The sequence below is a fragment of the Theropithecus gelada genome, chromosome 11, assembly GCF_003255815.1.
Source record: "Theropithecus gelada isolate Dixy chromosome 11, Tgel_1.0, whole genome shotgun sequence".
Taxonomy (NCBI): domain Eukaryota; kingdom Metazoa; phylum Chordata; class Mammalia; order Primates; family Cercopithecidae; genus Theropithecus; species Theropithecus gelada.
The window spans coordinates 78,580,481-78,607,533 of NC_037679.1; the positions used below are offsets into that span (position 1 = coordinate 78,580,481).

Genomic DNA, 27,053 nt, shown 5'->3' on the forward strand with positions numbered 1-27,053 from the left:
AATATGGTATTAAATTGCTGTTTATAGAACACAGCTGAAAGTATACCTTGTCTGGCCCTTGAAGCAAACATTTCCAACCCTAGTGTAATATACAAGTATACCACATGATTTATCTTGTTTATTCTCTTGGCTCTTCTAGCAGATTATATACTCCATGGGGGCAGTGACTGCTTTTTTTTTTCTTTTTGAGATGGAGTCTCGCTCTCTCACCCAGGCTGGAGTGCCATGGCGCGATCTCAGTTCACTGCAACCTCTGCCTCCCACGTTCAAGCGATTCTCCTGCCTCAGCCTCCCGAGTAGCTGGGACTACAGGCGCCCGCCACCCTGCCCAGCTGTTTTTGTATTTTTAGTAGAGATGGGGTATCACCCTGTTAGCCAGGATGGTCTCAATCTCCTGACCGCCTCGGCCTCCCAAAGTGCTGGGATTACAGGGAGTGAGCCACTGCGCCTGACTCAGGGCAGGGACTTTTATATGCTCTGTTAAGGAACTGCATCTGAAACCCTCATCCCTCCAGCAGGAATTATTTGCCTGATACACAGTAAGTGCCCAGTTATATCTGCCAAATAGACTGTGGCAAGAGGAGAAGGTGTTCAAAGCTACTTATCATTGTTCACTTTGTTTCTCTGTCTGCTTGTCCTTCAGCACATATGATGATGAGAAGATGAAGATGCTGGGAGCTAGAGTCACACGTCGCCCGTTCACTCCCGTCCACAGCTGCATCATTTCTCCCTCGCTACCCGAGGCTCACGTGTAAGCAGTCTCGCCTCTGGCTCATTTGCTTTGCTAGCTTATAAATTGTAGCCGAACTGAAATGACTCAACGAGCTGTCATGTCGGGAGCTGTTCCTTTGTCCTCTTGAAAGAGACATGGAGCCTGGAGCTGGCAAAGCTATTTGGCATATAAAAATAACAGAAAGTAGACACAGTGGTTTACAGCTAAGTGGCAAATCAGCTGGGACTGAGTCATTTCAATTCTTACCAAGCCAGACGCTCTAATGTCAAACAGTTTGCAAAGCCTGATAAAATCTGTCTACAGCCCTTGTCGAGTGTGTGTGAGAGCATCTCAGCCTGTGCTCAGGGGACACGTTTTCCCCAAGATTCAAGGAGCTGTTTCCCGGAGAAGCCCCTCCAGTTTTCTGACCCGAGGCGTGAACTCATCATTGCATGGTGCAACAGGAGCTAATCATCCTTCCAAAGAACACTCTTGCTTTCTAAAATCTTGACATCTTGCTCCCCTTGTGTCTATTCCAAATCTCAAGCCCAACTTTTTCTTTTTCAACAGTTAGCACTTTTCAGCTGGAAGATTTCAGGCACAGGGATACAAGCTTTTGACTTTAGGGCAGGGCTTTTCAGCCTTGACACAGCTGACATTTTGAGAGAAATAATTAATTCTTTGTTGTGAAAGGCTGTCCTGTGTATTGTAGGATGTTTAGCCACATCCATGGCCTCTACCCACTAGATACCAGTGATGACAACCAAAAATGTCTCCAGACATTACCAAATGTCCCCTGGGAGCAAAAGTGCATGAGCCCCTACCCCACATCACACACACACACAGACACACACACTCCACGTTGAGAACCACCACTTTAGGGCAATGGATTCATTTAGAGCTGTGATACAATGATTACAGACTTCTCTGTCTGCTCATTTGTCAAATATTTATTAGGCTCCTACAGTGTTCGCAGTGATAATGGCCACTCCTCATCACTCTGTAGCATTATCTCACTCAGTCCTCTCAGCCTCCCTATTGTGTAGGTGTATCATTATCCTCTCTGCAGATGGGAAAGCAGAAGCTCAGAGACATATACTCACCTATTCAAGGTCACAGAGGTCAGTGTGTTGCTGAGTCAAGTTGGTCTGACTGCAAAGCCCAAGCTTTCATCACCACACACTACATAGAACATATATCCCAAAGCCTTGCCTTTAAGGAGCTCATAATATATTTAGCAAACCAAGTTTCCTATATGTGAAAAGTAAAAGAATGCAAGAGTGAAATCATAGGATAAGATGGCAAACAAAAGCAAATCACTAATAAGAGTACTTAGTTCATGAATGGAAGATGCAAAAACCATCACCAACACCATCATCATCATCACCATCATCCTCACCACCATCATCCTCATCCTCACCACCATCATCATCATCACCATCATCTTCATCACCATAATCACCATCATCATTACCATCATCATCACCATCAACATCATCCTCAACACCATCATCCTCATCACCATCATCCTCATCACCACCATCATCACCATCATCCTCACCACCGTCATCATCATAACCATCATCCTCATCACCATCATCACCATCATCATCATCCTCACCATCATCATCCTCATCACCATCATCCTCACCACTGTCATCATCATAACCATCATCCTCACCACCATCATCTTCACCATCATCATCACCATCATCCTCACCATCATCATCATCACCATCATCCTCACCATCTTTATCATCGCCACCACCATCACCATCATCCCCACCATCATCATCATCATCACCATCATCCTCACCACCATCATCATCGTCACCATCATCCTCACCACCACCATCATCATAACCGTCATCCTCACCACCATCATCATCCTCACCACCATCAACATCACCATCATCCTCACCACCACCATCATCACCATCATCCTCATCACCACCATCATCACCATCATCATTATCACCATTATCCTCATCACCATCATCATCACATTGTGTCAGACACATCCTTATCGCTCCCTAATATTTCAGTAATTAATGAGCCCCATCCCACTCCATGCCATCGCACTGTCCTCCTACCTCTCTTTGATTGGTATTGTGATTATAACATTCCAGCCGGCAGCCTAAGCTTGATGTTCTTAAAGCATCTCCTTGCAAAAATAGGCCTTGCAATTTCTCATGATGTCTCTTGAATACACTTGCACTTCTGCCCATCCCTCCCATGGACAAGCCTTCTGAAACCAATTGGTATAGAACCAATGGGCTTTCACTTGCATCTGAATCATCTGGGGGTAGGGGGAGAGCAGGGAAGAAATGTTTCTGAGAATGCATATCCCTGAGCCCCATCCACAATTTATTTGGTCTGAGCCATTGAGGCTTCCTTAAATCAGCTATGAAGTGATGGAGAGAGTTTCTTACCCATCTTCTGTCAGTGTCAGATGGGAAAACTAAAGCCCAGAAAGGGGGAAGAACCTGCCAAAAGTCTCACAACAGGAATTTTTTTAAAATTTTTTATTGCCATAGGTTATTGGGGAACAGGTGGTGTTTGGTTACATAAGTTCTTTAGTGGTGATTTGTGAGATTTTGATGTACCCATCACCTCAGACATATACACTGCACCCAGTTTGTAGTCTTTCATCCCTCACCTCCTTCCCACCCCTCCCCCTTGAGTCCCCAAAGTCCATTGTGTCATTCTTATGCCTTTGCATCCCCATACCTTAGCTCCTAGTTATGAGTGAGAATATACTGTTTGGTTTTCCATTCCTGAGTTACTTTACTTAGAATAATAGTCTTCAACCTCATCCAGATTGCTGCAAATACCATTAATTCACTCATTTTTATGGATGAGTAGTATTCCATCATATATTTTATATATATATATATATATATATATATATATATATATATATATATATGCCACAGTTTCTTTATCCACTCGTTGATTGATGGCCATTTGGGTTGGTTCCACATTTTTGCAATTGCAAATTCACAACAGGAATTTTGATCTCCTGTCAGCTAAGTCAGATCTTTACACTAGGTTTATTACATAGGCTATATTATTATTATTATTATTATTATTATTATTATTATTGCAGTGGATGTGGTTCATATTTGTATTAGACCAGAGGTCAGCAAACTATTCCTTAAAGGGCCAGACGGTAAAAATTTTAGCCTTTGCTGACCAGGTGGTCTCCCTTGCAACCACTTAACTTTGCTGTTGTAGCATGATAACTACAACAATGGATGTGGCTATGTTCCAATAAAGTTTTATTTACAAAACCAAAGTGGCAGGCTCACTGGCTGTAGTTTGCTGTAGTCCCTGTCCAGCACTGAAGGCTGCCTTTTCTTATCCTCAGCTGTTCAAAGGCTCTGGCTGCATTTGATGACTGTATTAGTAAGCTATGGCTGTATTACAGATCACCTCAACATGGAGTGGCTTCAAACAACAATTTAGTATTGCCCCCAAGTCTACATGTCAGCAGGGTGTTTCTGCTGGTCAGGCTGACTCAGCTGATCTTGGCTGGATGTGCTTATGTGTCTACACCCAGCTGATGGGTGAGCTGGAGGTTGACTGATCTCGAATGGCTTCATTCACAAGTCTGTTGGTTGGTTGCTGGCCAGGGTGACATGGGTGAGATGCTGAATGTCTCTCAACACCCAGCAAGCAAACTCAGACTTGTTCACATGGCAAGCAGAAAGGGTTCCAAGAACAAGATCCTAAGTACCCAAAGCCCCTTGAGGTCAATGATGGTGATGATGATGGTGCTGGTGATGATTATTGCATTTTCCATCTGTGAACTGGGCTCAGCATGACCACAGTTACCCTCTCACCACATTCCACTGGCCAAAGCAAGTCACCAGGCCAGCCTAGCTACAAGGAGTGTGGGGAAAGACTTCCCTTCTTGATGGGGGGAAGCAGCAAAGTCACATCCCAAAGTGTGCAAAGCAGAGAGGGATGGCGCTGTTGTAATTAGTCTACCAAAAGGCACCAGGGCCGGCCCTGCCTGGTGATTCCTGAATTCTCAGTTGTCATATCAGCCAATGCAGATCAGAGTCTGGTCAGTCCCCTCAATCCCTGTGTGATTGATCCCCAAAGTGGCTGATAATTCCAAATCGACTGTGTAGGGATCAATTCAATCGTGTAACAAGAGACCGACCTTTACCTTTAAAAAGGGAAGGGGGTGGTCTCTAGGAATGAGAAACAGCCTCTCGTTTTTCCCTCTTAGATGGCTGGGCTGTGCCCCACAGCCTTTAATGAGTGACTAGGCAGCAAGTGCAATGCCTGCAACCTGTGTCCAGATTTGCCCTTGGCAATCAGCGTGGGGCGCTTGGAATGGCTTTGAATGCATTTTCCAATTTCTCTTAGTAAAAGAAAAAAAAATGTTTTCTTCTCAGAGATGTTTATGCCCACTGGGATTCTGGTTGGTACAGCAGTTTTAATAGAGTGAACTATTCAGGTGTGCTGACCGCTGGCACTCGCCCGGAGTTCTGAGCTCAGGGACTTCGGAAGCAGGCTTTGTGTATCCCCGTTCAGCATTTTCACCTCCTATACCCTGCATTTAAAAAAGTCAATGTTCTCTCTTTTAATTTGATAAAATCCAAGATACTATGCTATGACCTGACACATGATCATTATGAGAAAAGACCGATTTCTATCAAGCATGCTTCTGGGGACTTTTTTTCACTGCAGATTCGACGAGCAATCATCAGGTTTAGGGCACTTTTTATAAACGGAGAAAAAGGACCAGATCTATCAGATGAAACCCTATTCTGATGAAAAGGGAGTCTCTACCCTCTAACAAGAGACAACATCCACACTGTCATTAAGAGCATGAATTCGGAAGCCAGACTGCCTGGGCTCACATTCCAGCTCTGCCATTTGCTGTCTTTTGTGACCTTGGATAAGTCACATGGCCCTTTATGCCCCAGTGTCCTCATCTGCAAAACGGGGATAATAATAGTACCTTCTTCACAGGATTTTATAAGAATGAAATTAGTTAATGGATATTGGGCACTTAAAACAGTGTCTGGCATACAGTAAGGACTCTTACGGGAAGTATTCACCATTACTATTACTTTGTTGTTCTGTTGTTGTTTTTGTTACTACTGTTTTTGTTTTTTGGTTTTTGTTTTTTTGAGACGGAGTCTTGCTCTGTCGCCCAGGCTGGAGTGCAGTGGCTGGATCTCGGCTCACTGCAAGCTCCGCCTCCCAGGTTCACGCCATTCTCCTGCCTCAGCCTCCCGAGTAGCTGGGACTACAGGCACCCACCACCTCGCCCGGCTAGTTTTTTGTATTTTTTAGTAGAGACGGGGTTTCACCATGTTAGCCAGGATGGTCTCGATCTCCTGACCTCATGATCCGCCCGTCTCGGCCTCCCAAAGTGCTGGGATTACAGGCTTAAGCCACCGCGCCCGGCCACTACTGTTTATTATCTCAGTGGTTCTGTATATAAGAATTATGCTCAAGGTGCAGTGGCTCACGTCTGTAATACCAGCACTTTGGGAAACCGAGGCATTGAGCCCAGGAGTTTGAGACCAGTCTGGGCAACATGGCAAAACTCCATCTCTACAAAATACAAAAACCATCTGGGCAGGTGGCACATGCCTGTAGTCCCAGCTACTCAGGAGACTGAAGGAGGAGGATCGCTTGTGCCCAGGATGCAGAGGCTGCAGTGAGCCAAGATCACGCCACTGCACTCCATCCTGGGCAACAGAGTGAGACCCTGTCTCCAAAAAAAAGAAAGAAAGAAAAAGGAATTGTGCTCAAGTTATCAGTTCAGAAAATATCAGATCTGAACCAATTCATTCCCACCATTTTCCATCAGTAACTGGAAATCTATTGAGCACCCTGTGGTGGACAAGACTCTGCAGGTTGTAGGCTCAAGGGCTGGAGAGTCCAGTCAACAGGTAGTTACCATAGAGCAGGAACCCAAAGGTGGGGACAAGGAGGACACACTGTAGGGATGGGGATGCTTTAGAACCTCCTTAGAGTGAGCCCAGCCCAGACCTACAGCAATCAAGGAAGGCTTCCGGATGGAGATGAGAGCTGAAGCCCAATCACTGAGAGTCGAGAAGGAAGAGGAACAGGAACATGTACCAGGAGCAGGGAACAGTGCTGAGCATGTCACCTCACCCTCACTCTCACCTTTTAAGAGAGGTACTGCAATTACCTCCATTTTACAGATAAGAAAACTGAGGCTCAAAGAAGTTAAGTAATTTGGCCAAGGCCACAGGGCCAGTAGATGGCAAAGCTAGAAGTTTAACCTGGACGGTGCAAAGAGCGAGCATGCTGAGCTTGAACGACTGAGTGGATTTTTGCCAGGCTGCAGATGGTAGCACAAGGAACAGGCGGGGCAACTCAAGGCTGGAGAGGCGGACGGGGCCTCATGTGTGTCAGAGCATTAGTTTGCTGGGGCTGCCATAGTAAACTACTAGACTGGGTGACTTAAAGAACAGAAATGTATTTTCTCACAGTTCTAGAGGCTGACAGCCCAAGATCCAGGTGCTGTCAGGGTTGGTTTCTCCCAACCCTCTCGAGGTTGGAGGATCGCTCTCTCCCTCTCTTCTCTGTGTCCTCACATGGTCTTCTTCTCAGTGCTCGCAGCCCTGGTGTCTCTTTGTGCGTCCAAATTTCCTCCTCTTATAAGGACACCGGTCAGATTAGATTAGGGACCACCATAATGGCTTCATTTTTCAGTGAAGCCCCTCTTTAAGGTACCATCTACGAACACGGTCACACCCTGAGGTACAGGGGTTAGAGCTTCAACAAATGAATCTGGGATGTCCACAATTCAGCCGATTACAAATTATTTAGGAAGTTTGAAGATTTTAAGCAAGAGAGGGAGAGGGTCAGGTCTACATCTGTTCTTGTCATCTGCAGAAATGAATCTGATGCTCACATGTCCCACATCCCCTCCACCACCTTGTGACCAAGTAGACCCCATCTCACCAATTAACTTCCTTTGTTTATTTCCCTCCCCACCCCACATATCCCAAAGCCCAGGTCTGCAGGGGCTCCAAGTTGCAAAACAGAAGAACCCATAGGCCTCTGTCCCAGCCTCTTGCAACCTCCTAGTGTTATGGGGAGGGTATAGTGAGGTGCTCATGGCCCACTGCCAGGCATGTGGCACAGCTAGCTGCTGCCATTGCTAAATGCTGGACAGGTCCTATGTGCCCAGACCTACCAAAATGCTGTCACCTGTGGGGCCCAAAAAGGTGTTAAGAGAGAAGAAAGAGACAATAATTGAAAAGGGGTCAGGTGCAATAGCTCATACCCATAATCCCAGAGCTTTGGGAGGCAAAGGCAGGAGGATCGCTGGAGGCCAGGAGTTTGACAGAAGCCTGGGCAACATAGGAAGACCCCATTTTTTCCAAAAAAAAAATGAAAAATTAGCTGGGCATGGTGACGCGTGTCTGCAGTCCCAGCTACTCTGGAAACTGAGGCAGGAGGATCACTTGAGCCCAGGAGTTGGAGGCTGCGGTCTGGGGATAGAATGAGAGCCTGTCTCTTAAAAAAAGTTTTATTTAATAAAAAAATGGAAAAGACTATGGGCTTACAAGTCCTTTAAATTAGAAGTAAAGGAATAGTAGGCGCTTAGTAAATCATCTGTGGAAGGAAAAGACTCCAGGGAAGAAAGGAAAGAGTTTCTCACCGTAGTTTTCCAAAGACCTGGTGGATACAGTCACCCTAGTACACAGAGGTGAGGGGGTGGGGAAGGGCAGGGCTGCCTGCTTCAAGCTGAGCAAAATGCCTGCCTCTCAGAGGATTAGCCGGGATAACCCTGGGCCAGCTCCACGCTTGAGCCCGGGGATTGGGTATCACCTTCTGAAGTGGTGCCTTCCTGGAAACAGACAGCAGAGATACCTTCCTGCCCCTGAAAACACCAGGCCTAGGAACCCTGGGGAGTGCTGATGAGGGCAGGATGCAGTTTCAGAGAAGAGCAATTACACAGGTTCTTAATGGAGGCATCTGGCCCATTAGCGCAAGAGGAGAAATCTTGTGGGGAGAGGGGTGGCTGGCCAGGACTCCACCTTGTTTCCAGGAAAAAGGCAGGCGGCAGGTTAACCCTCTCCTGACCTCACTCTTGGGGTGCCCACTGCATCGGCTTCATCAGCACCTCCTCAGAGCCCAGGCCCGTGAGAGCACAGACATGGAGTCAAACTGACACTGGTTCAAATTCTCACTAATCCTAGCAGTGTGACCTCAAGTCGCTCATTGCCCCTCTCTGAGCCTCCCATCCCCCATTGTAAAGAGGAGGTAGGGGAGGTATATTACCTATAGGGTTGTTGTGAGCTTTTATTTTTTTTGAGATTAAATCTTGCTCTGTCACCCAGGTTGGAGTGCAGTGGCGTGATTTCGGCTCACTGCCACTTCCGCCTCCCAGGCTCAAGAAATTCTCCTGCCTTAACCTCCCGAGTAGCTGGGATTACAGGCACCCGCCACCACACCCAGCTAATTTTTGTATTTTTAGTAGAGATGGGGGTTTCACCATGTTGGCCAGGCTGGTCTTCAACTCCTGACCTAGTAATCTGCCTGCCTCAGTTTCCCAAAGTGCTGGGATTACAGGTGTGAACCACCGCACCCAGGCTCATTGTGAGCTTTAAATGAGATACTGAGAACCATCTCAGTCACCAACACGCTCTGTGACCTTGAGCAAAGTGATTGCAGCCCTCTGAACCTCACTTTCCGCTTCTCTAAAATGTGCATAATAATTCATACTCCAGCAGATTGTTGGAAGAATTAAATAATGTGTATAAAACGCCCCTGTCAATACCTGCCTCCTTGTAGGTGTTTAATACAAAGTGTCCAAAAAATCAGAAAATGTAAGTGAAACATATGTGGTTGTGGTTGTTTAAGACAGTCTTACTCTGTCACCCAGGCTGGCAGGCAGTGGCATGACCTTGGCTCACTACCGCCTTGACCGCCCTGGCTCAAGCGATCCTCTTACCTCAGCCTCCCGAGTAGCAGGGATCACAGGTGCATGCCACCACACCCAGCTCATTTTTGTATTTTTGTACGCTGGTCTCGAACTCCTGAGCTCAAGCAACCCATCCGCCTCAGCCTCCCAAAGTGCTGGGATCACACACATGCGCCATCATTCCCAGCCCGAGACATATTTTTAAACAGTGTTTTAGTGAACATTTGCAAGTGATAAGCTCTATGTGTTTTTCTTCAAAACCCAACTACATTTTCAGGCAAAGGACTCATAAATGTAAAGCAATGCATCCAATTTTTAATCTAGGAGGAAAAGAACAATTAACACACTAGTTTCCCTGTTACGCTGTTTCCAGACTTTTTACACACTCTTTTTATTTATTGTACTTTTATCAGATTAACAATTGGACATACATAGGATGCTGATTCCCTTGAAGCCTCTCATTTACCTGAGTCAAGACTTCCAGCTGGGGGACCCTTCCTTGTTTCTCTCCCTGCTATATACACAAATTCTCGGTAACTGGCATTGGATACTATCATTCCAAATGGGCTATCACCTACTGGCCTGGTGACCTGGCACAACTTCCTCAAGTCCTGTGAGCCTCTGATTCCTCATCTGTAAAATGGGCTAAAGAATATCTCATGGGCCCATTGCAAAGGCCAAATGAGATGATACATGCAAAATACTTACGCATGCTTGGAGCATGGTGCCCACTCCCTCACTGGGAGCAAGTACCGCTACTATTTTGATGGCTATTTTTGCGAAGAATGTTGTTCTAACAGGATCCCACTGTGTTCCCTCTCTCTGTCTTTGCAGCGAGCCCCTCTTCCGCCAGCTCTGTGCTCTCCACTGGCTTCTGGAGGCCCTGACTATCGACCACACCCACCACACCATGAAGCCTGTGATCACCTGTTGGAACCCAAAGTACGCCTTAGCCCTTCACCTTGTCTTAGACTAGCAGTAGGCTGGGCGGTGGGGAAGAGATTCCTGTATGTTCTTCCACTCCCTTTGCCGTTTCGGTGGGCAGGCTGTTTTAGGAGCTCTTCTATGTGCTCTGTGGGATCTGAACAGGGGAGAACTAGAGACAGCTTCTGCAGATTCGTGGGAGCCCGCTGTGTGCATCTCCTTCCCACATCTCTTCCCAACTCCACATTCAGTGACATCGCACGGGTAGGTTGAAATCAGCCAGCCACATGGGAGTATTTACACCACAGAAATTGGCAGGCTATGGAAGCACATCACTGGATCCACAGCTCGACTGCTCTCCAACTCTCTTCTTGGACTGTGTCTCCCTAACACTATTCTTAGTCTTCCTCCTTTTCCTCCTCCGTTCCCTCCCTTTTAATCTTTCTTTTCTTTTTGTTTTTATTTTTATCCTTTCTTTCAAGGTTGTCTTTTGTTTTGCTTTGGTCTTTTTGTTGTTTAATTTACATTGGTGGCTACTTCTCCACTTGGATCCAAGGGAATATTTGGTATTCGTTTCCCTGGAGCCACTCGGTTTGTACAGGCAGAAGCTCCAGAACATGTTGTCTAGGTCAAGAGAAGCGTTAGGTGTCCCCACCAGAGGAGAGAGCTCATGCAAAAGCTTGGAGGCCACTGTTGCAGGAACAGCATTGTACACACAGGGCAGAACAAAGAACAGACAGGCATGTAAAGGCATTGGTTCTTTAGGAAGAGTCAGGTTGTTCGCAAGAAGGGGACAAACAAAAGTAAAGAACCCTGACTTGAAGAATCAGATTTTCCTTGTGAAAATAACAGGCTGAGTTAAATAAAATAGTTCCCCACTCCCAGTGCTAACCCATGCCCACTCATAGTCCTGGCTCCCAGGCGGATCCAGTCTTCCTCTTCCCAAAACCTGAGTCTTTTTTTTTTTTTTTTTTTTTTTAATGGAGTCTCACTCTGTTGCCAGGCCAGAGTGCAGGGACGCAATCTTGGCTCACTGCAACCTCCATCTCCCAGGTTCAAGCGATTCTCCTACCTCAGCCTCCCAAGTAGCTGGGACTACAGGTGTGCGCCACCATGCCCAGCTAATTTTTGTATTTTTTGTAGAGACGGGGTTTCACCAGGTTGGCCAGGATGGTCTCAATCTCTTGACCTCGTGATCCACCCCCCAACAGCCTCCCAAAGTATTGGGATTACAGGCGTGAGCCACTGCGCCTGGCCAAACATAAGTCTTAATTAACTCTTTCCTCTTGAAGACATTTATTACCCATCCCCTAGATCTCCTCCACCCCCAAGTCATCTTTTACACCAGGACCCAAAGAAACTAACCTCAAATGCAACCAGCAATATAAATCAAGCATCCGTTGGTAGATCAGTAACTCCAATCAATTCAGTGTTTTCAGTTGGGATAATTTTAAAACTATAGTCTCTTTTGATACAAGCGGTTGACAGGCTTTATTTTTTTAAGCACCAGACACTCATTTTTTAAAGATAGAAGCCCCTATAATGTAAAAGAGACTTTTCTAAATGGAACTTCTTCATGAAACAAAAGGTTTGGGAGCCTGGGAGACCTGGGACCCCTCCAACTTACTTCTGTCTCCACCATGGCACCCTAGTTATTTCCCTTTTTTTTTTTTTTTGAGACGGAGTCTCGCTCTGTTGCCCAGGCTGGAGTGCAGTGGCGCGATCTTGGCTCACTGCAAGCTCCACCTCCTGGGTTCACGCCATTCTCTTGCTTCAGCCTCCGGAGCAGCTGGGACTACAGGTGCCCGCCAACACGCCCAGCTAATTTTTTTGTATTTTTAGTAGAGATGGGGTTTCATCATGGTCTCGATCTCCTGACCTCGTGATCCACCAGCCTGGGCCTCCCAAAGTGCTGGGATTACAGGCGTGAGCCACCGCACCCAGCCTCTAGTTATTTCCAAAATGTCTTTGTGGCTTCCAGAATTTCTTTGAAAACCACAGCCTTAAAACATTTTTCATGCCTTTTTTTTTTTTTTTTAAAGAGATGAGGGTCTTGCTCTGTTGCCCAGGCTAGAGCACAGTTGCACAGTCATAGCTCACCACAGCCTTGAACTCCTGTGCTCAAGCAATCCTCCTGCCTCAGCCTCCCAGATAGCTAGTACTACAGGTGAATGCGGCCGCACCTGCCACCATACCTGGCTAATTAAGTTTTTTAGAGATGGTGTCTTGCTATGCTGCCCAGGCTGGTGTCTAGCTCATGGCCTCAAGCAATCCTCCTGCCTCAGCATCCCAAGTAGCTGGGATTAAAGGCTATTTAGTTTTCTCTAAAATAAAACTGCTCAAGTAATAAGTGAACACAATTTATGCTTATAGAAATCTTTCAAAAAATGTACAAGTATATAAAATATGAAAACCTTTATTCCCTCCCTGAAATCCCCTTTAAAAAAAAAAAAAACTCCTTTTAAAAGTCTATGATATATCCTTCCAAATCTTTCTAATGCCTTCCTTTTATAAACATATACAGTTACATTTTTTAACAGAAATAGGATCATATCTGCATATTGTTCTCTACATGATTTTCCTCCTTTTACAATGACTCATGGGCATCTTTTCATGATGGTATACACAGGTTTACACATTCTTTCAACAGCAGCAGAATATTCTATTGTATGGATGGAGTATACACCATTTCTTTATTAACAGACACTGAGGTCATTTACAAATTTTTGACATTTCAGGTAGTACTGCGTGGAATATCCTTACACATATCTTGTTTTGTTTTCTGTTTTTGTTTTGTTTCGTTTTTGCTCTGTTTTTGTTTTTGTTTTGTTTTTGTTTTTTTTGAGATGGAGTCTCGCTCTGTCGCCCAGGCTGGAGTGCAGTGGCGCGATCTGAGCTCACTGCAACCTCCACCTCCCAGGTTCATGCCATTCTCCTGCCTCAGCCTCCTGACTGGCTGGGACTATAGGTGCCCGCCACCACGCCCAGCTAATTTTTTGTATTTTTAGTGGAGACAGGGTTTCACCATGTTGGCCAAGCTGGTCTCGAACTTCTGACCTCGTGATCCACCCGCCTCAGCCTCCCAAAGTGCTGGGATTACAGGCGTGAGCCACTGCACCTGGCCCCTTACACATATCTTTTATGCCCAGTTGCAAATATTTCTATTAGCTGGATTCCGGGAATGAGAATCACTAGGTAAAAGCAGTATCTTTTTCTTCTTTTTCCTTGGTTGATGGCTTACATTCGAAGAAAAAGGCCTCTGAGCCAGTGGGTTCCTGACAGCATTCCGTCTCCCTGAGCACAACACCAACAGCCACATTTTGCCTCCTACATGTGGTGACCCTTTCTCCAAAACTGAGAAAAGAACATCATGTAGAATTTGGATTGAGCAGAGAAAAGGGGCCATGTCCCTTTCTTTTGGTTGGTTTTAGAAATGTGCTCAGAACGTGACCAAAAATTGTTAACTGCAGTAAAAAGACACAGTGGTCACATTGAGAGTAGCAGATGTTCTACCACGACTTGCAGTGGCGGAATTCTATCAGTGCTCCGAGGATGCCCAGCTCTATAAAATCACACCTGAACCAGACCTAGCCACCTGAGGTAAAAAATGCAGTCCAGGAAGATTCACATAGGAAGTCACAGTATTTGTTGGGGTTTGTTTTTTTCTAGTCGACCATTTCTTCCTGGTGGGCATTTCAGTTTAGGGTCAATGACAATGCTGGTAAATGTGTTAACAACCAGTTCTCTAGGAGGTGCAGAACCACGATTTGTGACAATGCCAATTTCCACGGTGTAAATACTCCCACCGTGGCTGATTTCAATCTTCCCAACATGATGTCACTGAACTTGGAGTTGGGAAGAGATGTACAGAATCCGTTCTTGTGAGCCAGTATGAGCTAGCTCCAGCACATCCTGTTTGGGATTCATTTTTAAAAATTATGAATCTGGGGGGCAGTTTAAGTTCCCTATAAAGTGTAAGAAAACACCTTTTTAGTTATAAGAAAGCAGAAAGAGCTCTTCTCTTCAACATTTAATCCCCATTTATGACGTTTCACCCTTATGCAGCAGTGTGAATTTCCCCAAATCTTCAAGTGCATTTTTTAAACCCAGAGGGATTAGAGTGATAAAGAGGAAAGGGTTTAGCATCAGATGAACCCAGATGAGTCAAAGCTCTGCCACTTAATAGCTGTGTGACCTTGGGCAAGTCACTTGACATCTCTGGCCCTCTTTTTCTTCATCTGTCAAATGAGTTCCTGCCTCAGAAGAGTTATTGTAAGAATTAAGCAAAATCAAGTCCATAGAGCATTTAGCCTAATATCTGGGAACACAATGAATGTTCATTAAGTAAGAGCTATAAAAGGTAAAAATTCTTATTTTAAAGAGAAGTTAGGTGTATGATTATCAGTACCATTGAGACTGAAGGCTAGGAAAGAAAGGAACTTCTGAGCAGAATTTTACCAACAGGTGAGATCTATGTTCACTAGGTGAACAGAAAAGTATGCAAACAGACAGGGGGAAAAGGCTACACAATGCCACCCAAAACCTAGTTGCAAAGATAAACAACCCAGGTAATGAGCCCAAGAAGGTAATACCAAATCTCCAGTTCTCCTGATTGTGTTTTTCTGAGTCTCCATCATCAAGCAACCAGTATCTCCTGTTACTAAAGCATTTTGACACTTAAACCCTGAGCCTGACTCCCACCATGCATTTTCCAAAAGGGAATATCCATCCTTGGGGACCTGTAGATCCCAGAGGCTCCATTTTGATTAGGCATAATGACAGCTGCAGACCCAATTCCTCCCCCTTACAGATTTTATAGCAAGAAAGTTGGGGTGGTTCGATATCTCAACGAGGGCTTTCTACAGGCAGCAAACTTTCACTAACTGGGAGTTACTGTGCTGCAAGCAGAAGAACGATCTTTGTTAGTTGCAGGATGATCTCATATTTGGATGGACTGGTGGATGTTTGGGTGAATGGACGGATGACAGATTTTAGGATGTCATTATGAGTTGCATCTGAGTCTCCGCTTTATTGAGAAAAAAAAACTCCTCAACTTCCCAATTTCATCATGTGGCAATTTAAACACATTATCATTATCACTTCTCAGCATCCTTGTTAATTCCACTGCTAACAAGAGAGTTTATTTCAATTGACAAGATGATCGGGTCCACAATAGAAATTGAAACCAAGCCTTCAATAATGAATGTGCCAATTATGTTTCTCTAAGAGATATAAGCCTCTTTTTAGGCAAAGTAGGATCTGATTTTTTTTCATGAATGCCCAGAAGTATTTATTCAAACCCTTAGGGCCAAATGCATTTCAGAATTCTGAGGGGTTTTTATTGTTTTTGTTTTGCATTTTAAAAAAGAATATTGAGACATGTCCCAAATAGAACATCACACTCCCAGAGGGGCCTGTCATCAAACCAACATTTCTGCAGAAAACAGATAAGTGAATATTTATCTTAAGTGCATAACAAAGGTCAAAAAAAAAAAAAAGGCCACTAATAGCCTCCCATCAGTTTTTGTCACGCTTTGCTACCAAATAAGCTATTTAAATTGTTTTGGTTTAAAGACTCTTTGGATATTGGAATTGGTTAAGTGGTTGTGAACCTGTATTGATTTTATTCTTATTGGAGACCAACTTTCCAAGAACCAACCAGAAGACCTACCTAGAAACAAGTAGACCTTTACAGAGACACAGACATCAGGTGTGGGGAAATGTGACAAGCTCTAATGCTGCCTCCCCTACCCCTGTGGCCATCTTTCCTAGTTGCAGTGGGGAAGAAACAGGCCAGACCCCTGGCCAAAGAAGGGAGTGAAGAGTTACCAACTAACCCTCCAGCAGGTAGAGCACACACCTCAAAGGAGTTGTTCCAACAGGCTGGAGTCTCCAGAGTCCTGTGCTCTCCCCTGGTGCCACAGGGGCAGTTCAGTTATCTACGTCTTACTGCTTCAGGCTGTCCAGAGAGACACCACTGGGCCCACTATTTAGTGGGGAGACCAAGTAGGTATAATCCCTACGCTTACAATCCTGATTCTTATCATCCTGACTCTTGTAATCCTGACTTTTAAGAGACACCAGACATTCAAGGGCTGGACTGTCCAGGCACAGAAAACCCACTCTTCCTTTAGAAATACACACATGAGTAAAAGGCAACCAGCCCCACTTTGAGGTTTCAAATATGACACAAACATCAAAATCCATCTACTGTTTTATGATGAAAATGGCTGGCACTTGAGTGCTTCCTATGGCAAGCATTGCTCTAGGTGTATTATCTCAGTTAAACCTCACTCCAAATTACCAATAAGGAAACTGAGGCATGGAAAATTAATTTGCTCAAAGTTGCATAGCGAGCAAAAGGTAAGGCAGGATTTGAACCCAGGTAACCTTGCTGCAAAGTATGGGTGCTTCACCCCCCGAATGGTTGTTCCTCTGTAGCTAAATCCTAAAGTCTTTAATTAATTTAGAGAATAATCTGGTGCCCCACCTCCAAGAAAAGAAGATCTTATTACAATGTGGTACTTTCTGGGAGGTCCCAGGATACAAAAGGGACTCAACTTACCGAGATGTTATCACATATAAAATGAAATTTTCTTTTATAAAATAATTTCAAGTGCCGTTTTGCACATATTGTTTTGAAACTAAACTTTTGCTGTTTGCCTTAGTATATAAGGAGCATCTATCCGGATGTGAACCTCTGCTGTGGAGTTTATCAGCAAACAAATGTATTGAAACATAGTTAACCCATATTCCAAGACCTTTAAGTCTTTTCCAAGCTTTTGCTTCCGTGAAATACCGTCGCAATCGTTCTGAGCAACACACATAATAGCATTTTTAAAATTTAAATTGTTTATATTTAAATTAGTTTCCCCTTGTCTTGTAGTACTCCTCCCCCACAACCAAGAAAATCTCATTTTCCTCAAACCTGCCTTTTCCAGGCACTAGTGGGAATACTGCTGTGAAGAAAACAGATAACACCCCTGCCCTCAGGAGCTTCCATGCTAGAGGGGTGAGGGAAGCAACAGATGATGAACATGCCATCATCGAGATACTTTGAGATAGCAATAAGTGTCATGAAGAAATTGATGGGTGATGTGACAGTGATGGGCAGGGGAGTTTTCAATTGGATCATCAAGGAAAGACTCACTCGGAAGGTGACATGTGAGTGAAGTCTCTGATATCCCCCGCTCTCCTCTTTGCACTGATTTAATTACATGGCTCCTCCACTGTGGTACTCCAGGGGACATCTCTGTGGAGTGGGAGAATGTGGCAGGAGGATCAGATCATCGCTCAGGAGTTAGGATGGAGCCACCTGGTCCGGGAAGTCCCAGAGCTTTGACCGCTGCCCTCTCCCTGGTGCAGAATCAGCAGCTCTTCCCCTCGGTCATGGACACATGAGCATGTCCTAACCTAGCCTACAGCTTTCCGCCCTGGGAAGCACACATTTTGCCCCAGATGGGAGTTCAGAAAGACAGCACAAAGTATTTGAGAAAATTGCTCTGAATTGCCACTGTGGATAGACATCTTCAAGTGGCTGCCTGGAACAAAATGTGCTTGGCGGATACAGTCACAAGAGATTTGACAGTGCTCAATGCCCTATTCCCTTGATTTCTGGCAAATAGGATCCCTTAGAAGCTTCAGCAGGGGGAAATTATGGTCTGAAAATTATAGCTACATCTCCCCCAAGGATCTGCCCTGGTACCTTGTTGTCTACCATCAGCTCCTCCTCTAAGCCACAGTAAATCTCAGTTGAAAAGAGAAGGTTATTGTTGTTAATAGCTGAACTGTATTCAGCTGTCTGTACATAGCACCCATGAAGCCCTTAACAAGCCCCATTTCTTTTCATCTTCACAGCAATCCTTTGTCACAGCTGCTATTATTCCCCCATTTTACAGATGAGGATAGTGAGGCTCAGAGAGGCTAAATTACTTATACCAAGTCGCACATGTAGGAAGCAGCGGGGCAGACAGAGGACTCGAACAGCTGGTCCAATCTAAATTGTGAATCTAAATTCACTCTTAACCACTAAGATAACACTTTTCTGGTCCTGATACTCAGAGACTTGCCAGAGGTCACACAGACAGTAAATCACAAGGATATTAAATGGGTGAGCTAAGTAAGTTAAGGTGCCATAATGAACAACCCCCAAATCTCAGCAGTTTAAGGCAAAAGAAGCTTGTTCCTTGGCTCACCTTTCAAGTCCAACAGGGAGGCTCTAGTCTCTACAGTCACGCAGGGACTCACACTGATAGAAGCTTCCACCATCGACGAGGCAGAAAAGGGAATCTGATGACTTCAAGACTAGCTCTTAAGTCATCTACCCAAAGTCCCACATGTCACTTTCACTCATGTATTTTTGAACAAAGCAAGTCACAGTGCTTACACTTGCCTTCAGAGAGCAGGGAAGGCCTGGAACTATTTGGTGGATGGCACTAACGCTTACCCCACCAGGCCAGGGGAAGGACCACCAACCTGCTTTGTCCTCCTCCACAAGGTATGCAATGGATGACGCGGCTTAGGTGGTTTTATTTTTCTCTTCCTTCCCCTACCGATCTTCCTTTTTGGGTTACTCGCTACTGAAAATGAAACATCAGAAAGACCGATTCTGTCTAACCAGGCCTTTTCTTTATCAATGGGTTTGCAGGAGCAAAGGCTCCGAGCTTTTTAAGGTCTGTGGGAATCTTGCCGCATTTTGAACCCATTTAGCCTGCTGCTTGAAGTCAGAATAGATTTCAGGTCATCTTGGAAGTCAGCAGTAGTGGAAAACCTCCATCTTCCTGATTGGACCTGAATATTTAAGATTTTGAAAGCTTTGCCAGGACCAGATTTAATTTTAAAGGGGGAAAGGGGGGTGCTTTTGAACTTCAAGAAGAAGGCTGGAGGCTCAGCAGGGCTGCGTTAGCAAAGGGAAATGCGAAAAGCCCTGTGGTCTTGAAAGAAATGCTCCAAAGTGAAAAAAAAAAAAAAAACAACAAAAAAAAACGCTAGAGCCTCCAGTGGGTGAACCTTAAATCAGACTTCAAAAGCACCACTAGTTTAAATATTGTTTATAGGACTGAAGTACCTCTGGCTGGATTTTAAATATCCCCTAATTTGATTACTCGGGGGAGAGGCAGGCAGAACCAACTTAAATGAGCTTCACTGTTAATTATTCAGAGGGCTTTTTAATTGTGTAATCAAACATAAAGTCTTACAAAGAGCTTAGAGGCACATTCTCACCCCACCTCCCAAGCCCGACTTCCACTTTGGGTCTGTGTGCATTTCTTGTGTGGTGGCAATTGGCTGGTTGATCTTCAGCAAAATCCCACTGGTGAAGAGAGGACACCCCCAACTCCTTACCTGGACTGGGAAAAGCCTTTGATTCTGTCAGGCCTCTGAGCCCAAGCCAAGCCATCGCATCCCCCGTGACTTGCACGTATATGCCCAGATGGCCTGAAGTAACTGAAGAATCACAAAAGAAGTGCAAACGCCCTGCCCCGCCTTAACTGATGACATTCCACCACATAAGAAGTGAAAATGGCCGGTCCTTGCCTTAAGCAACGACATTATCTTGTGAAATTCCTTTTCCTGGCTCATCCTGGCTCAAAAAGCTCCCCCACTGAGCACTTTGTGACCCCCACTCTTGCCCACCAGACAACAACCCCCCTTTGACTGTAATTTTCCTTTACCTACCCAAATCCTATAAAACGGCCCCACCCTTATCTCCCTTCGCTGACTCTCTTTTCGGACTCAGCCCGCCTGCACCCAGGTGGGGTGCTCACACAAAGCCTGTTTGGTGGTCTGTTCACACGGACGAGCATGACAGATTCTGCTACTCAGATCTCCATGCCATGAGAAGTCAGCCTTAAGTTAGGTTTATCCTGATCACCTTTTGCCTTCTATATCTGAGCACCTCCCTTCCACCCACAATCACCAGCACTCATCACCCTAACAAGCCTAGACCCCTGTCAGTGTCTCCCAAACCAAAGCAGTTCTGTTTGTCCTCTTTTTTTTTTTTTTTGAGATGGAGTTTCACTCTTGCCCCCCAGACTGGAGTGCAATGGCGCGATCTCGGCTCACTGGAACCTCCGCCTCCCAGGTTCAAGCGATTCTGCTGCCTTAGCCTCCAGAGCAGCTGAGATTACAGGCACGCGCCACCACACCCGGCTAATTTTTTGTGTATTTTTAGTAGAGACAGGGTTTCACCATGTTGGTCAGGCTGGTCTGGAACTCCTCACCTCAGCTGATCTGCCTGCCTCAGCCTCCCAAAGTACTGGGATTACAGGCATGAGCCCAGCTCGTCTTCTCATTTCAAGTTCCTGCTCTCTGCTAGGCGAGAGCTAGAAAAATAATTAAAAGAATCCTTGTGATATAAAATTCTTTCTGCAAAGAAAAAGGGCATAAAGAAGGCCGGGCGCGGTGGCTCAAGCCTGTAATCCCAGCACTTTGGGAGGCCGAGATGGGCGGATCACGAGGTCAGGAGATCGAGACCATCCTGGCTGACACGGTGAAACCCCGTCTCTACTAAAAAATACAAAAAACTAGCCGGGCGAGGTGGTGGGCGCCTGTAGTCCCAGCTACTCGGGAGGCTGAGGCAGGAGAATGGCATGAACCTGGGAGGCGGAGCTTGCAGTGAGCTGAGATCCGGCCACTGCACTCCAGCCTGGGCGACAGAGCGAGACTCTGTCTCAAAAAAAAAAAAAAAAAAAAAGGGCATAAAGAAAGAGATAGGCGGATGGATGAATGGATGGATGGAAAAATACATGGACAGAGAGATGGATAGACCAATCAGTCAATCAATAGATATGTAAAGGTAGTTGAGAGATCACACGTTGAGACTCCCCGCTCTCTTGTCAATAGAGACCCACTGCCCCATAGCCACAAGTCCAAAATCTAAAAGCTCTGAAAACTCGGTTTTTCCTAACTCATTTGGCAGCAAAATCTGACAGGAGCCAATCTAAGTTGGAAGCAAAATTTGACTTGAAGCTACTTCTGGTCTTTTTTTCTCCCCCCTAGTATAAATATCCGTGCGTTCCATTGCAGAAACAGTCATGTATTTGGTTACAGGATGCTGTCCCCTTAGTGCCCTCAGAGGGATTAGGTTAACATATAGAATATGCAGCATGTTTCCTTTCCAAAATGCCAAAATCATTAATTTGGCAACACATCTGGTCCCGCAGATTTCAGATAAGGGATTACGGGTGTGTCACCAACAGAACTTACTGGGCTTCAGTCTCCTATCCAGAAAATTCCCAACCCATGAGAGGAGGATCCGGGTTTTGTGCAGCCTGAAGCTTATTTAACGGGGGAGAGGGCACTTTAAGAAAAAAAAAAATTACAAAATTACAATACAAAATCAGGTACAGGATCCTGGAAGAGGGAGCCACACAAGTGAGGAGCCCTGAAGCTTTCGCTTCATTCATTTCACTGTAAGTAGGTGACTTAAACTCCCTTAGTTTGTTTTCTCATCTGAAAATGGGATGACAATGACTACATCACAGGGTTATAGTGATTGAGATGATACAGCGAAAAGGCACAGAAAGGTGTTGCACATAGCGTCATAGAGAACTTTTGCCCAGTCAACCTCCAATCAGTGATTTTCATTGTGCAATCCACCCCCATCAACCCCACCCTCAGTCCCACCCAGTAATATTCTCTGTGTGTCTCTCAGAAATGTCTCTGATGGTGGACCCCTTGGGCAACAGAAAAAGCAAAGATTCAGAAATGAACATGCTTTTCAATTCACCCCCTAGGAGTACTGCAGACCTGCCCAGGATTCTATGAGAGGACCAAGGCTAAAATACAAATAGATGCAAAAAACATGCAAATATATACCACCTCCCTCCTCCACCCAGTAAGCAAAAGTCTCTCCAAACCTCGATTTCACTCAAAAGAGCCAGCTATGGAGAACTATCCCTCCCATTTCTTCACAAGTACAGGAATGGGGGCGGAAATCCTAACAGAGCCCAGCTACCATTCCTCCTCTATTTATTGCATTTCTTAAAAGAACGTGTAATAAACCGAGGCTCTGGAAACAGAAAACTCATTAAGCTGTTTCTCACTCAGGGACCCGGGTGGAAGCAAGAGCACCATTAAAAAAATCAATAAGGACAAGTCCATGGGACAGAAATGGGAGCATTTCGTCACAGCGCCAAAGGTAACCAACCACACGCCACGCAACCCTTTGGCTCCTAGGTCCCAGCTTGTGTTGAGGAGTATTTTTGTCAGTCTTTTCTCTGATGGGAATTTTTTTTTCTAGTTGGTTCTCGGAGTGAAGGGAAGTCAGAGCCACATGCTGTTGGATGGTTTTCGAAAATTTAATTAAAACAGTTATCTGGGGATTGTAGGAGAAATGACATTTGGCTGGACACTACATAATGGGGACAGGAGGGGGTGCTAAGCAACTGCTTAACAAGATGTCACCAGAAGGAAATGGACTCACCTCACTCTATCTTCTAAATCAATAACAGTCATTTCTCTCTCCTTCTCCCTCCCTCCCTCCCTCCCTCCCTCCCTTCCTCCCTTCCTTCCTCTCTCTCTCTCCTCTTTAACCCAGTCAGAAAATAAAACCCAGGCACACTAGCTCATGCTTGTAATCCCAAAGGATTGGGAGGCCAAGGCAGGAGGATCAGTTGAGCCCAGGAGTTTGAGACCAGCCTGGGCAACATAGCAAGATCCCATCTTGACAAAAAATTTAAAAATTAGCTGGGCATAGTGGTGTGCACCTGTAGTCCCAGGTATTAGAGAGGCTGAAGTGGGAGGATCATGTAAGCCCAGGAATTGGAGGCTGCAGTGAGCTATGATCCCACCACTGCACTCCAGCCTCCCACCTGGGCAAGAGAGTGAGATCCTGTCTCTAAGAAAAAGAAAAGACAACGTGAGTGATTCAACAGACAAGATTTTCTACAAACTAGAACATGCAGTTATTAAGAGGACACCAAGATACAGATTCTTTTTACCCAAAGGTATTCCTAACCCAGGACCTCCCAAACTCATCTACTCAATAAACAAGCCTAACAATAATAATAATAATAATAATGGCAAAAGGTAGGTAAAGGTAATAGAGCACACAACTAGTGTGTTTGCTGAACCTATCCCCTAACCTATGAAATGGATATAATGTGCTTTCCTGCCTACCTCACAACTTTAGTGAATAACCTCAGGAAATAAATATAAGGCAAACTCACCTTGAAAACGTGAGAATGCTTAGCATTCCTGTGGTTCTGTAAATTTTAGAGGCCACTGTTCAACATAATTGTAAATGGGCTAAGTTCTGTGCTAAGGAAGCTTCTGTAGGTATATTATCCAGTTGTGCCCTCTTAATAACCCTATGGGGCACTATTCTTACCCCCAGGTGAGAGAGGAGGAATTTGGGGTCTCAGAGAGGTTAAGTGACTTACATAAGGTTACCCAGCTGGGTAATGGCAGAGCCAGAAGTTAATTCTGGGTCTGTTTATTAAACATAGTTTATTAAACATATAAACATCAATATGTTTATTAAACATATAAACATCCAATGCCTGTTCTCCCTGACCCCATGATTACAGTTGCCCCTCATGAAGAATTTCACCATTTTCTTACGCTTTCATCAGCGTGCTCCTAGATTTAAGGAGAGCCTTGGTTTTTATGGCAGAAAGTTGCTATGGAGATGCAGTGTGCATCCGTCTTCAGAAATGCACAGAAAAAGCAGCGGGAGCTACAAACCTTTTAAAAAAATCCTTCAGGGATATCCTCCACTAAAATTGCAGGAGGGGAAGGGGAGAATGAATAGCTGTGCTTGAACTCTTGCAAAACGGAATTCAAGTTTGTGGATCAAACCCTGGGCTGCAGCATGTTCCACTCTGGGCATGGGGGAGCACTCAATTAGGCTGCAGGAGACCTGGCTCAGCCATGGTGACTCAGTTCACTGTGTGACCTCAGACAAGTCCTTTCCCCTCTACTGGGCTTCAGTTTCTGTACCTATAAAATGAGGACTTTGAAAGAGGGAATCCAACCAGCTCCCACAATACTCTTCTTTTCCCCTGACATTCTTCTGTATGTGTAGGCAGCGTTCATAGGGGCCAGGCAAATTGTGTTATTAATAAAATAAAAAATAAGGCTGAGTGTGATACAGTAGGGAGTGGTGGGGTCTGTGGCAAACTGGAGCACTCCTGCACAGCTAAAAGGCAGAAACTCTCTGCAGCTGTAGCTCATTTTGCCTTGTGAGAATGGGAGCCCAGAGCTTACCATTTTCAAAAGAAAAAAAAACTTACATTTTTATATAAAAGTCTCCCAGTTTGTAAAATCCTGGGTAGCTAAACATGTCTCCCCATGGGCCACCAGTCTGCAACCCCTACTTCATAGAAAGTATAAGGAATCTTTCAGGAAATTCGTTTCCTCCATTGCCAAAAATCAATCCCTACTGAGATGGAACATAGCAACTGGTTAACACCACTGCTGAGTGAAATATAAAAAATAGAGAAGCAGCATTTAGGGATTTAAGTCGATTCAGAGAGGTTCAGTTCAATAAAAGGCAAGCAAGTGCCTGTCACATCTTCCCCCTACGTTTTATTTTTCTGCCACTTTCAATTAATCACAAGTGTTAGCCCTTAACTTTGGATTTCCTGGCTAGGGTGGTTAATTAAATTTTAATTAATGGCAACTCTGGGAGCATAAGATGAAATCCTAGCTCAAGGAAGATACGCACAGAATCCTGGTATGGAAGGCTCTTCTGAGATTGTCCCAGGCTATCCCCTAAGTTTTATAAATGAGGAAACTGAGGCATGGCAGAGTGACGTACTAAAGGTCCCCCCGAGGTCCCCTGACTCTGACTCCAGTGCTCACTGCAAGATTCCAAGCTACCCCATGCCACCATCTGTCCACCCTTCAAAAATTACATTGATCTTACTAGGCACAGTGGCTTACAACTATAATCCCAGCACTTTGGGAGACCAAGGCAGACAGATTGCTTGAGCTCAGGAGTTCAAGACCAGCCCAGGCAACATGGTGAAACCCCATCTCTACCAAAAAATAACAACAACAACAACAAAAATTGGCCAAGCATGGTGGTGGGTACCTGTAATACCACCTACTTGGGAGGCTGAGGCAAGAGAATAGCTCAAACCTGGGAGGCAGAGGTTGCAGTGAGCTAAGATTGCACCACTGCACTCCAGCCTGGGAAACAGAGTGAGATCCTGTCAAATAAAAATAAAGATAAAAATTTTAAAATGACGTTGATCTGAAGAGCCTGGTTTCTAGAGTCAGGAATTCATATTGTTCTAGATAAAATGGAAAGAGGCAACTTCTACATGATTCATCCCTGAGCTCTGATATCCTCTCTCCTCAGAGTGATAAAGGGTAGAGGGGCCTTCTGTCAGTCCTGGCAAGCTCTTGACCAATTGCAGTGTCAGGACAACGGGAGCACTGTACCAAGCTCCTAATTTATCAAAGGAGAGGACATGCCTGCTTTGGGTACTTGGCTTTTCTTAATCAGTCATTTTGTAACTTGCATGGCCTCTTAAAGATCTGGTTAAATCCAGTTCAAATTCCATTTCTCCAGTCTATCATATTCTGAAGCATTCTGTCATTTGTATAGAATTTCACTGAAGATTTGAGAGAGATGAGGCAGGCACAAGGAGAGATCAAATCTTAAAGCCCACATCTTCTCCCTCCTCTTCCCAACCTTCTCCCTCTCCTGTGCAACCAAGAAATCCCTCCCCTCTTCTAGTGCAAGAAGGTTCCACTCATATTCAGTGCCCTACAAGGTAGCCATTCGAAATATTGCTTCTGATCACATACAGTGGACTCCCTGAAATGAATTCTGCTGAATACAATTTTCTCCACCCTGTGCAATGTATATTAAATGTTGGTGTGGTCTTCAGTGCTATCTCTTCTCCCTATCACCTTTGCCAGGGTATCAAATGCTATGAGTTTCATCTAAAGAAAACACCAGTCTACCCAACAAGAGCTTTCATTTTAAATGTGCTCAAATAAAATTATTTCTATTAACTGAATATAAACTACAGCCCACTCTGTGTTGAGCTCTTTCTCTGGGGCATCTGAGGGCCTGTTCGTCCCCTGTGTAAACCTGGCATTTTAAATGTCATAAAGAATCATTAGCATGGGATAAAGGGCATTTTCGATGCCACTGAAAAAAACTTTTGCAGTATTTTGAAGCCAGGCATAGTAATGAGCTTTGGCATTAACCTGACTTGGGTCTGAATTCTGGTTCTGCTATTTTCTTGCTGTGACCTTGAGGAGGTTAGGAAGCCTCGCTGAAACTTGGATGAGTTATATGAGGACATAACCCCAAACAGTGCATTCTGAAGTGACACCAATCTTGCAGGAAGGTACACACAGACACACACACACAGTATGTGTGTACTCTTTCTTACTCTTTTCCTTCTAAAAATCCACAGGACTTTCCCTACCTACCTCTCAGTCCCTTCCAGAACTTATCATCCAATTCTCCTAGCCCACTACCACCATGGCTCCTCCCCCAAGAATGCCACTGCACCAGACAAA

The 27,053-nt window shown here is 44.9% G+C and overlaps 1 protein-coding gene across 1 annotated transcript in view; it reads left to right on the forward strand.

The window, feature by feature from the left end:
* CCDC60 (coiled-coil domain containing 60) overlaps nucleotides 1–27,053 on the forward strand; it is a 204,411-nt gene that overhangs the window by 137,589 nt on the left and 39,769 nt on the right. Inside the window, exons 4-6 of the mRNA XM_025402707.1 lie at nucleotides 644–751; nucleotides 10,479–10,586; nucleotides 22,617–22,707. Of these exons, the coding sequence (XP_025258492.1) occupies nucleotides 644–751; nucleotides 10,479–10,586; nucleotides 22,617–22,707 (307 nt within the window). The remainder of the gene's footprint in view (nucleotides 1–643; nucleotides 752–10,478; nucleotides 10,587–22,616; nucleotides 22,708–27,053) is intronic.